The sequence below is a fragment of the Acomys minous genome, assembly GCF_964271855.1.
Source record: "Acomys minous genome assembly, chromosome: 7".
Lineage (NCBI taxonomy): Eukaryota > Metazoa > Chordata > Mammalia > Rodentia > Muridae > Acomys > Acomys minous.
In genome coordinates, this window is record NC_140488.1 from 115955581 (window position 1) to 115968273 (window position 12693).

A 12693-nucleotide genomic window follows, 5' to 3' on the forward strand; every position below is an offset into this window, starting at 1 on the left:
TTTTTTTTGCCTTCACTTTCTGCGAGGGTGTGGGGTTTCGGACTGCGGGGTGCGGCCTAGTCTAGGGCGGCGCCCGGGCTGCGGGGTATGGGGGCTGGCTGCTGCTCCTCTGGCGCACTCCTCGTGGAGGCCATTATTTCCAGCAGGGCCAAAGTATACGCCTCCTTCCGTGAGCAGAAGTCAAGGAAGAGAGTGTTGCCTCCCAGCGACTTGGCTGGTCCCCGGGGCCCCCGTGGGACCGTGGAAAGCACAGTCTTGGCTTAACCCCTCCCCCCACCCCCCACCGCCCCCCTCCCGGGCTTCCGGGCAGCCAGAGGCAGTCCGTGGCGTCCTCGCTCGCGCCCGCCACGGGCGGTGCCGGACCTCGCCCTGCCCGAGCGCTCCCCTCCCCCTCCCGAGCCCGCCAGGGTTCCCGAAGTGGCACTGCCCGGACCCTCCATTCTCTCTCGCTCTCTGCCTGTGTATTTTAAGTAGCACAACCTACCCAGCTGCTCCCACCCTGTGACAACCCTACTGAGGACAGACGCGCCCATCAGCCAACCACCGATCAGAACTGGCGAGCATCCCGCTCCCGGGTCTGTGGCCGCCTCGGCGGGCGGGGCTAAAGCAGCTAGCAAGTTAAGTGGAGCCACGGCTGACGCGAGTCAACAAAGGTCACGTGAGGTGAGCAGGCTGCTCCGATTGGCTGCGCCAGCCGGGCAGGGAGGGGAGGGGGTCACGGCGGCGGCGTGGGGTTCGCTGTGTGACACAATTACAACAACTTTGTGCTGGTGCCGGGGAAGTTTGTGTCTCCTACGAATTCTCCCAGAGCTCCCGATCCTCGTGCGCTCCGGCTAATTCCTGCCGTCCCCCGCCCGTGGCTGTCCCCTTCCCGCCCCCGCGATGTGACCCTACAGCCGAAGTCGTTGCCGCTCCCGACCCTGTGGCTCCACAGCCCCTGCTGCCGCTGCCTTCACCTCTACCGCGTTGGGGATTTTTTTTTTTTCGCCGCCGCCTTTCGCGGTGGAGGAGGAGGAGGTGGAGGAGGAGGAGGCAGAGATAAAGTTGGTGTGCCGGTCCCGTGCGGAGACTGGGGGCGTCGTTGCGGGTCCCGGCTTGGGGAGGGGGGTTGTCGGCGTTGGAGTTGTGAATTCGCTGCGTTTCCATGAAATCCTGCGGAGTGTCGCTCGCTACCGCCGCCGCCGCCGCCGCCGCTGCCGCCGCTTTCGGTGATGAGGAAAAGAAAATGGCGGCGGGAAAAGCGAGCGGCGAGAGCGAGGAGGCGTCCCCGAGCCTGACAGCCGAGGAGAGGGAAGCGCTCGGTGGACTGGACAGGTAACGGGGAGTGGGCACCGGCCGGGGGGAGGGGGAGCAGCTCGGGCCAGGCAAGGCGCCGCTCTCCGCGGAGGTCGGAGCGCGGCTCGCCTGTGGCCGCGGTGGGGCGGGCACCTCGGCTTGGCGCTCTAGGCGCCGCTGAACGCCGGGGCCCTCAGGTTCTGGCAAGGGACCCCGGTCGGCGGCGTTGCCCGAGCGCTAACGAGCCGCGTTGTGTCTTTCTCCGCAGCCGCCTCTTCGGGTTCGTGAGGTTTCATGAAGATGGCGCCAGGATGAAGGCCCTGCTGGGCAAGGTAAGGCAGCCGCGGGCTGGAGCGCGGACACGGTCTCTCGGGCCAGAGGCGCGCTCGTCCCGGGCCCCGCGCCCGGCGCCCGGCGCCCGGGGGTCACCACTCATTGTAGCTTCGAACGTTGGCCGAGGGGTTTCCGGAAAACTATTTCCTGCCACTGCTCTCCACCCCAACCCCTGGTACCTCGCTAGCTCTCTTGAGAAATCACTTCTCTTGGAGCAGGAGGCTAGAGGCAGCAGCGCAATTTGGGGCCCGAGCTCATGTGGGGCGTCCAAATAGCCTCTGATTTTACCGCCCCGGGGAGCTAGGCAGATGATGCCCGAGGTGCCTATGGAGGAGGGTCATGAGATCGAAAAGAGGTGCACATTTCCTTAAATTCCCCCCCCCCCCGGCTTGTTACCTCCCCTGGTCTTTAGTAGGCTGCCTGTTCCTGACGTCCGTTGTTAACCAAACATTTTGGGATGGCTTCTTCTTTTTCTTTCCCTGAAGGGGAAGTTGTACATAGTTTAGGTCGGTGAAGAGTTTGCATTGCGTTGTCGACACGCATCTCAATTGGTATGTGCTTTACCTGAACTTAGGTGACTTGTTTACTTTTTGACTCTTTCTGCCATAGCTCTACCACAGTTAGATAGATGTGAGTGCGTTTTCTGGAGCTTCGTATCCTCTGAGTGTGTCAGGGACCAGGTGGAGGGGGGGGGGAGGATTTGGGGTGTAGTCTCTGTTTATTTGTGTGGAAAGTTGTTGGTACTGTCATTTAGTTAAGTAATGGCTGCTTCTGTCGGCCCAAGATGGCGGGACAGGGTGGGAGGAGAAAGTGAAAGGAGGGGGGCGGTTGGGAAAGGGAGGGAGGAGAGGTAAACATGGAAATAAATAGTATGGAAGAAGAATTGGCCTCTCTTCTGGAGTATGTAGCTGGGTGGCTATAAAAATTATCACAGGTTATTGGCATGTAGAGTTTTTGTTCCCTTCTCTAGCTTGGAAACAGCATCACGCATAAGCCTGGTAAATGCTTATCAACCTGTAGCACTTTTAGTTACCCATCGTAAGCCATTGAACAAAGGCTGGATGGACTCTAATTCTGTCTGATTGAGTCTATATTTCCTGACCAAGGTGTGATTAACATGGTCTTTAGGAGGCTTGCTTGTTAATTGGGACCCTGAAACTTGAAGTGCGAATGATAGATGCTGCATTCGGTAGACGTTTTCTTCGATGGCTCTAGTCTCTAGGTTTGCATTGACACTTAGCTCTATTGTTGCAGTTGAGAAGTTTAAGAATCACGTCTAACGGCATTTTAAAAAGTTTATTATTTTAGTCCTTATTTTTTTTTTTGTATTTTGGCTTAGCCCCATTAATTGCTTTTTATCTGTGATCACATTTAATGCTTTTACTTAAAAGCATCGAAATATATGATGTGATTGCAGACAATGACTAGAAAGCAAAACAGACCATCTTTTTCATGAAGTCCATTTTTGAAAAGGAAGATAACTTGAACTCGATTAAATTTGTCGCTGGAAAAATGTACAGTGACTAGTTCTTGAATGAAATGAACATCAATAGTTGTTGGTCCCCTGTTTTGAAGGTTTTTCTCAACCTATTTGAAGTATTTCATGTACAAAGACTAGATTCCTGTGAAGTTGTCATTCCAAAGTTAAGTACAGTGTTTAAATTTAACGGCCATTTTATTTTGGAGTGAACAATGCTAGTCTACATTGGGTTAGTAAAGTTGCTTGCAGGGATAATTCATTTGGAAAAGTTTGGCAAAATTTATTGCTTTTGGTTATAGTGATGAAATAAGTGGAATCTATTTCATGTGCATGTGTAAAGTGCTAGTTCATAATTTCATATCTTAGAATGCTTTTAATCAGGTCAGAGTAGGTGGTGCTTAACACTGGATATTACATTGTAAAAGTGAAACCTCCGGTTATTTTGAGTTGTGTTCATCGTTTAAAAATTGAGCATTTTCAAATTGTTCTAAATGTGCATTATTTATTTTTTTTAGTATTTGAATACAGTAACATCTTAATTGAACATGAAAAATTTTTGGAGCTTTATTTGGGGGGAGAATTATAACTTCACAAATGTTGGGTAGTTTGGTAAGCTGAGTGATATATTGAGCTAAAAAAAAAATCTTCATTGGTTCTGGCTCCTTAGGTTCTAGCTCCTTAAATCAGGACTCAACAGCCTTAATGCTAAAACATTCTACAATGTACTTTGAACATCTACATGGATCTTGATTGTCGTTATTAGCTTGAACATTTCAGTAAAATGTGTAATACAAATTTATTCTTGACAAAATATAACCTTCCATCTTCTATTTGAATTGCATTCTGAGTAGAATGAGTAAACTAGAGTCCGTGTACAGAGGTATTGAATTATTTAGTTTTATCCAGTCTCTAACTGTCCTGAAAATCAGTTTTTTGGATGTGAGGTTTGGGGAGTGGAATGTTGAATTAGATAGGTTTCAGAATTAATTCCTATGTAACTCTTCTTTAAAAAGTGTTTGCTTTTCTTCTACCATGTGGTAGGGTGTGTTCAGGTAGTTCAACTGAACACATAATAGAATTGAATAATTCCCAGAATTTTTTAGCTCTGAATTTTGTTGCTTTATTCCCAGAAAAATATAGCCTGTGCCAAAAATATTTCACTTTTCTTCCAGCAATTTAGTCATTCCTACTTATCTTGAGAAATTTTTCCTTCTATTCTTAAAGTTTTAAAGTGCATATTTATAAACAGAACTCTAAAAAGTTTTGGAAACCTAAAACCATTACATAAGTGTTTTTCATTTGTACCCAAACTTATTTATTCCTTTCCCATCATTTGTGAGGCAGCTGTATTTCAGGTGATTTCTGCTGGACTGTGCATAATTTTGTAAGATTCCATTATGTAAGAGTCACTGAAAATTTTGTTTGCAGGATTGGCGTTTGATATATAGTATGGTTTGTTTGTTTGTTTGTTTGTTTTTGTATCAAAAATCTAGTAACATAGCTAGGCATGGTGGCACACCTTTAATCCCAGCACCTGGGGAGGCAGGGGCAGGCGGATCTCTGAGTTCAAGGCCAGCCTGGCCTACATAATCCAGGACAGCCAGGACTATAGAGAGAAACCTTGTCTTGAAAAACAAACAAACAAACAAAAAAAAAAAGAAAAGAAAAAAATTGTAATACAGTATTTTTGCAGTAATAACTTAAATAAGGCTGTAAGGAACTAGAGCTTATAATATAGCATGATCTTTAACAGTTTTCTCTCTAATGCTGATCCTTAATTTTTTGATAACATTATTATTATTATTATTATTATTATTATTATTATTATTATTATTACTATTACTATTTTATTTATTTTATGTTATGAGTGTTTTGCCTGCATGTATGTCTGTGTACCGCCTGGGTGGTGACTGAGGAGGCCAGAAGAGAGCTTCTGATCTGATCGATTTGTTACAACTGGAGTTACAGGCAATTGTGAATTGACATGTGAGTGCTTGGAATTGAACCTGAATTTTCTAGTTTTCCTAATTACATTGGAGTTACTGGGAATAATTAAGTGAAACCTTGTTGCAGAAATTAACTTTGATAACAATTTTTTCAGATTAAAAAAAAATTTATTGTATTTGAGTACTCTGTTTGCATTTACACCTATGCTCCAGAAGAGGGCATTGTATCACATTACAGATGGTTGTGAGCCACCATGTGGTTGCGGGGGATTGAATTTAGGACCTCTGGAAGAGCAGACAGTGCTCTTATCCACTGAACCATCTCTCTAGTCCACTTTTTACAGATTTGAAAACTTTGTGGGTATACTTTCTAATTAGATAAGAGTTTGAGTTAGGTATACGTAAAGAGAAGGAAAGAAAAGAGTATAAAATAAAGAGTATTAATTCTATAGAGTATCATTAGAGTAATCTATAGTAGAGGCTTGGGGAAAGTTGCTCTGTCAACCTGGGGTATCTTTTTATTTAATTTTAATTTATTATTATTATTATTATTATTATTATTATTATTATTATTATTATTATTATTATTTTGAGACGGTTTTTCTCTGTTTTAGGCCTGGCTGTCCTGGATTCCCTTTGTAGAACAGGCTGACCTCGAACTACCTCTGCCTCCTGAGTGCTGGGATTAAAGGCGTGCACCACTACTGCCCGGCAATAAAACAAATCATTAAGCGACATATATAGTTTTTTGTTGTTGAATTTTGTGTATGTGTGTGTGGGGAGACAGCAGGCAAGGGCAGGCCTACTAGCAAGCACCAGTGGAAAGCCAGGGGACTCCTAGTTCTCCCCTTCCCCAATATCAGAGATTGAATCCTGGTCTGGTTTGGCAGTAAGTGATTACTGGCTTGAGCCATATCCCAGCCTCAAATCTTACTGGTTAGTTTGCATTAAGTTTTCTGGTTTGATTTCTTTTTTGATAGTTCTTTTGTTAGAAATAGTTTATAAGAGACTTAGGAATTGCAATTTTTTCATCATTTGAAAATAAATTTTTTTTGGGAGGGGGTACAGGGTTTCTCTGTAGCAGCCCTGCTATCCTGGAGCTCTCTTTGTAGACCAGGCTGGCCTCTAACTCAGAGATCCGCCTGTCTCTGTCTCCGGAGTGCTGGTATTAAAGGTGTGCACCACCACACCCACCCTTAAGAATGTATTTTTAAAGTGATATGAAAATACTTGGCATTTTGATTTTTGGGAGGGAGCGTAATGAAAGTTTAAGATCCACTGAAGCATATATCTTCCTAAACTTGCTTTTGCAGATATGAGGGAATTACTAGGTTATTTTTAGAGGTGGCTTGTTTATGTTATAATATTTGGATTACTCTTGATGTGTAAAAAAAAAAATGTGTATTTCTGTTTGTAAGGACTTAAAGGGAATATTCATTTCCAGTTCTTAAGGACTTTATTGTTTTGGATGGAAAAAGTGGCTATAGAAATAGTATCATGAAGGCTAGCAAGATGACTCATCAGGAAAAGACACTTACTGCCGAGCCTGAGGACTTGAGTTTGATCCCTTGGAACTATACAGAGGAGGGAGAGGGAAAACTGACTCCCTCACCTCTCTTCCCCCTGCGCCCGCCCCCCCCCCCCCCCCCCCCCGCCTTCCGCTGCCTCCTGTCCCCCTACACAAAACAAATAAATATGCATTGTGTTTGAAAATGAGGATTTTAATTTGATGGATTAAAAAAAAAATGCTTTCTAGTTAGGAAAATTATCTTCTAAACAATTACTCACAATTGCTTGGGCAAAGTTTTATGCAATTACTACATTATTTGCTTAAAAATTTGATGTGTTCACTGCAACAAAATTATAATCAGAGATGACAGGACATATTCACATGTCTGTCACAGAGTAGAGCTGCAGCAATGCATATGTAGGCGCTTCTTTTGTCTTGTTTGAGACAGGGTCTTACTCTAGTCCCAGGTGCCCGCTGGGTAATCTTTCTAGGCTCCTTAGTACTGGGATTTATGAGGGAGCCTTTGTGCTGGCCTCCACATTGGTAATTTTAAATTTCTGGTTTTTTTTTTCTTCTTTGAATAGATTTTCTGTATACTTTTACAAAAGACAAGGCAAACCTGCTTCAGAGGTAAATTTTTGTATCTTGAGGAGAACAATGGGCCACACACTTAAGGTTTATTGGTTGGCAGGCTGCAGAGTTAGTCTGACTTAGATCATGTAACATTTAGTTTTGTTTATATATATTACCAACATTCTGCACAATTTAAAGAGAGTTTTGCTTATTTTCTTTGATACTCATTGTTGATGCTTTGAGTTCTTTGAAATTGATGTTAATGACTGATAATACTGCATTATAAATATTTTTAAAATGTGGTGTCCAGAGAGCCAATTTATTTTAAGAAAAAAATTACTCACTGCATTGTCTAAGAATTGAAATGATAGTTGCACTATTTAGGGCCCACATGTAATTATTTCTAGACTAATTATGGAATTTATTTAATGGATGCATAATCGATAGTCATGTATTCATACTGAAACTTGACGGAATTGCATAAGTTTTCTGTATTGGTTGTAATTTATGAGAGTAATATTTGAATGTATACCAAGTTCAAGTGGTCAGTGTAGGAAATATGAAGGTAAAATGTGGATGGTAAACATTGCCTTTTAATTTTGTTTAGAAAAATAATCTAAAAATCAACTTTTAGCATTTTCAGCTTTCCAAAGGATGGTCTTCTATGTGTTCTATACCTCGTGATCTTTTTTGGTTTTTCAAGATGGTTTCTCTGTGTAATCTTGGCTGTTCAGGACTTGCTTTGTAGACCAGGCTAGCCTTGAACTCATCCACCTCCGGCAGTGCTGGGATTACAGGCGTGCCCTTGTGATCTTTCTTTGTGGTAATACTTTTCTATGAGTTCTTAAATGAGACTGTTTGCTGGCCTAAAAGATTCTTGGACAGGGTACTCAGAGTATTAAGTAATCACTATTTTGGAGTGCAGAACTCAACTGGGGAGATGGATTTTAAACTTCTACTTTATAGATTTCATTCCTCTCATTACTTTTTTTTTTTAAGATTTATTTATTTCATGTATGAGTACATTGCCTGTATGTATGTGCTCATCTTCTGTTCCTGGTGTCTTCAGAGGTCAGAAGAGGGCATTGGATCCCCTGGGACAGAGCTACCATGGGTTGTGAGCCACCATGTGGATGCTGGTAATTGAACTTGGGTCATCTGGAAGAGTAGCAAGTGCTCTTAACCACTGAGCTAACTTGCCAGCCTTCTCACTTTGGAAAAACATTACTGTTTTAGGTTTACATTTTTTCTTTTATGTGTAGGAGTGTATATATGTGTACTAGGTATGTGCCTGTAGAGGTCAGAAAAGACACTGGATCCCCTGGAACTGGAGTTAACATATGGTTTTGAGCTGCCATGCTGGTGCTGGGAACTGAACCAAGGTCCTCTGCAAGAGCAACAAGTACTCCTCAAAACCAAGTGAGCTGTCTCTAGTCCCTTATTTTTATTTTTAATTATGTATGTATGTGATTATGTTTTACATGTGAGTGCAGTGCCCTTAAATGCCACAAGAGGGTGTCAGATCCTCAAGCTGGATGTAGTAAGGTGTTTTATTTCCCAGATCCAGGCTCCTGGAATAATGACTCATGAAACTCAAAATATATTTTCAGGTACCTAGGCTGTATAGTAAGGCTCTTCTCTAACTAGCTCATAACTTAAAATAACCCATTTATACTAATCTACATTCTGGTTGGTTACCTCTGCTCAGGTACCATGCATCTGTCCTCACATCTTCCCAGGCAAATCTCCTGTGTCTGGCTCTATCCCAGAGTCCTTTTTGCCTACTGGATATCCCACCTTCAATTATACCCTTTTCTATAAACCATAGGTTTTTTTTTTTTTTTTAATTGACAGGCAGTGCATCCATACAATATAACAAAGTATTCTCTCTACAGCTGGAGTTCAGATAGTTGTGCATTCTCTGATGTGGGTGCTGGAAACTGGCTCCTCTGCAAGAGGAGTAACCACTGAGCCATTTTCCAGGTTCCTTTCTTAAGGAAATTAGATCTGCTTTTATTTTATATATATGGGTGTTTTACCTGCATGTGTTGCACATCACATATGTACAATACCCTGGAAGGCCAAAAGAGGGCACTGGATCCTCTGCAACTAGAGTTAACATGTGGTTGTTACTATATAGGTACAAGAAGTGCTTTTAACTGCTGAGCCATATCTTCAGCCTCTCTTGTCTTTTGAACAAAGTTTGCTGTGGAGCACAGGCTGACCTTGAACTCAGGATCTTCTTGCTGTAGCTTCCCAAGGGCTGGTTGTTTTTTTTATTTTTTATCTTATTATTATTATTATTATTATTATTATTATTATTATTATTAATAATTTGTTTTTGTTTTTGTTTTTTGAGACAGGTTTCTCTGTAGCTTTTGCTGTCCTAGACTCACTTTGTAGACCACGCTGGCCTTGAACTCACAGCAATCCACTTGCTTCTGCCTCCCAAGTGCTGGGATTAAAGGCGTGAGCCACCACGCCTGGCTCTGGTTGTTTTTTTAAACTAGAGACATTTAAGAGTGCTACAGTACTGTCAGAATATTACCACATTTTTTCTTTTTTTTTTTAAGATTTATTTATTTTTAAGATTTTAAAGATATATATATGCTCAATCTGCATGTACACTTGCATGCCAGAAGACAGCGTCAGATCCCATTATGGATGCAACCATGTGGTTTCTGGGAATTGAACTCAAGACCTCTGGAAGGACAGACAGTGCTTAACCGCTGAGCCATCTCTCCAGCCCTGCATTTTTCTCCCTTAACTAAAGGTGACTGTAAACTTCTGTAGACCGTAAACTTTGTGGAGTTCAAAATATTTTAAAATGCTTTAGTGCATATTATATATCAATATGGAATATTTCTGAACTTGGTGGGATAATAGTAGCGAATGGAGTATAGATAGGAGGTGCCATTATTTTGTATTTTAGGTGGCTTTGTGTTAGCCACTGAACTCGTTCTTCATTTTCCTTTTTAGCATGTCTTGCTTCTCTCTTGCCTTTCTCTCTCTAGGCTTTCATACATGAGTACTGTAATAACATCATTTCCCTCTACCTCTCCTCTTTTCAACTTTTTTCATGTCCCCCTCCCCTCTCAACTTCATTACCTCTTACGTTTAGTTATTATATATCTATATTATATAAATTTGTATATAAATAACCTGCTGAACTTACGTAGTGCTGCTTTTATGTTTATGCATTCAGGAATTAGTCTGTCAGGGGTCTCATCCCTTGGGAAGATTGATTCTTCCTTTCTCAGCAGCTGTTGTCTGTTGCTTTTCATCTTAAGGGTAGAGCCTTTCAGAATTTCTCCATCCAGAGTGGCGTTATCACCCGTTGTTATCATTGTTCTGGTCTTGTTTAGAAGACACTAACTTGCAACACACATGCTAGTCCATTAGCTGTTACAATCTTTCTGTCCCTTCTTCTAAGCCTTAGGTGTAGGGGTTGTGTTGTGGTGTTGTAGATGTATCCATTGGAGCTAGGTACCATAGTCAGTTCTCTTTATTCTGATCAGTTGAACTATTTTGAGTCTTTATTGCAAAAAGACTCATCTTTGATAATGGTGACAGCTATACTTATCTGTGAGTATTAAGGGGACATATTTAGGATGTGGTTAGAGATAATACTGATTTAAGAAAGTGGCAGTAGTAGGTTCTCTTTTAGAGTCCATAGCCTCACAGGTAAGTTTCTAGTATGAGGCATGATTTCCCTCCTGTTGAGCAGGCCTTACATCCAGTTAGCTCTTGGTTGTGACCAAGATACAAGTGTCACTCTTGGACCGTTAGGAGTATCTTGCCACGCTGACCATTGTTGAATTAGTGGTTGTTTTTCTCCTTCCCTTGGAAGCTTGCATAACACTTTCCAGAACTGTGAGAGTTAGTCCTCAGGGAGGAGGCTTCCAGGTCAGCTCCAGCTTGATTTCTCCCAGTCCTTTGTCTAAAGTGTGTGATATCTTCAGTAATAGGGTCTAATCTGCAAATTCAGGGAGGCATCCAAGGACAATGGCCTATATAGTCAAGTCCCCCCCCCCCGGGGGGGGAGTGGGTGGGGTTGTCTCTTGAACTCCCCTGAGCAACAGCTCTAAAGGAGTGCCTGGTACTTGTGTTTTCTTAGTCAGTCTATGGTTACCCCGAAGTGATGTAACTTCTATTAAACTCTCTTTGTATGTATGTGTATCTATATATACATAGATGTACATTTATTCCTCCTCCCTCCCTCTCTGTATCTCCCCTACACCTTCACCCCAGGTCTGTCTTGCCTATTTCCCTCTCATTTCTGTTTTCCTAGCACATATGTCCTATTATTTTTCTTTCAACCCCTTTTAGGGGGTTTCATTATTGATTTTACTTTTGAGCTTGATGGGGTATAGGTCGATAGTGACCTAATTTAGGAGCTGCAGCCCAAAAAGATGAAGTTGATCCCCTATTTAGCCAGTTTTAGGTTTCTTTTTTATTATTATTATTTTTTCCTTTCGGGGTTCCCCCCCCCCCCCCCGAGATAGGGTTTCTCTGTCTAATAGCCGTGGCTGCTCTGGACTCTCTTTGTAGACCATGCTGGCCTTGAACTCAGAGATCCACCTGCCTCTACCTTCTGAGTCCTGGAAGTAAAGGCATTTGGCCAGGTTTAGGTTTCTAAGCCATTTTTCCTCCCTTGAGACAGGGTTTCCCTGTGTAGCCTGGGCTGTCTTGGCCTAGCTTTGTAGCCAGGCTATCCTCGAACTCATGAAGATCTGCCTGCCTTTGCCTGGGATATGTGTGTGTATGTTATGTGCATGCCATGTTGTGGAGGTCAGAGTTCAACTGGTGGAAACTAGTTTTCTCCTACACCTTGTGGGTTCTTGGTCTAGAACCCAGGTTTATTCTTAGGTTTCCTGTAAAGTCCCTTTACCTGCCGAGCTATCTTACCGACTCTATTCATGGATTTTTTTTTTTTTGTTTGTTTTGGTTTTTTGAGACAGGGTTTCTCTGTGTAGTATTAATGGATCTTTTAAAGACATTTTGTATAGTTCCTGAGCATTTTTTAAAAAATGCTTTTTATTAAAAGTTTTACTTGTGTGTGTGGTGTGTATGTGGTGTATGTGTATTTTAGCATTTGCTTGTGTGTGTATATGTGCTTGTGTGTGCACATGCGGAGGCTAGAAGATAAAGGGTGTCCTCTATTACTTTGTACTTACACCCTTGAAAAGGGACTTCTCATTGTATCTAAGTGTTTTGATATTGTTCATAGGCTGGCCAGCATGCCCCAGCAGCCTTCCCTAGTCTGGCTCCGCCCTCCAGCACTGGGGGTTACAGGTGTGTACCATCATGTGTGGGTATTGCAAATCAGAGCTCAGCCCCTCATACTTGTCAGTAAGTGCTTCTATCCATTGAGCCTCAGCTCTAAAAGTTTGCAATAAATGTAGTGCTTTTTAAAATACGTGTATATAGGAGGCAGAGGCAGACAGAGCTCTGTGAGTTCGAGGCCACCCTGTTCTACAGAGAGTCCAGGACAGCCTCTCTGTGTAACAGTATAACAGAGAAACCCTGTTTCGAAAAACAACAAAACAAAACAAAAGAGAACAAAATGTGTTTAT

The 12693-nt window shown here is 42.7% G+C and overlaps 1 protein-coding gene across 8 annotated transcripts in view; it reads left to right on the forward strand.

Annotated features, from left to right (window-relative positions):
* The first annotated feature begins 722 nt into the window (after window positions 1-722).
* Window positions 723-12693, forward strand: part of KDM6A (lysine demethylase 6A) — a 113706-nt gene continuing 101735 nt past the window's right edge. For 6 of the 8 annotated variants that reach the window (XM_084791050.1, XM_084791051.1, XM_084791053.1 and 3 more), the window contains exons 1-2: window positions 723-1314; window positions 1544-1607. In XM_084791050.1, the coding sequence (XP_084647176.1) occupies window positions 1145-1314; window positions 1544-1607 (234 nt within the window). In that variant the 5' untranslated portion in view covers window positions 723-1144. The remainder of the gene's footprint in view (window positions 1315-1543; window positions 1608-12693) is intronic. The other 2 variants (XM_084791055.1, XM_084791057.1) reach the window with 1 other exon arrangement.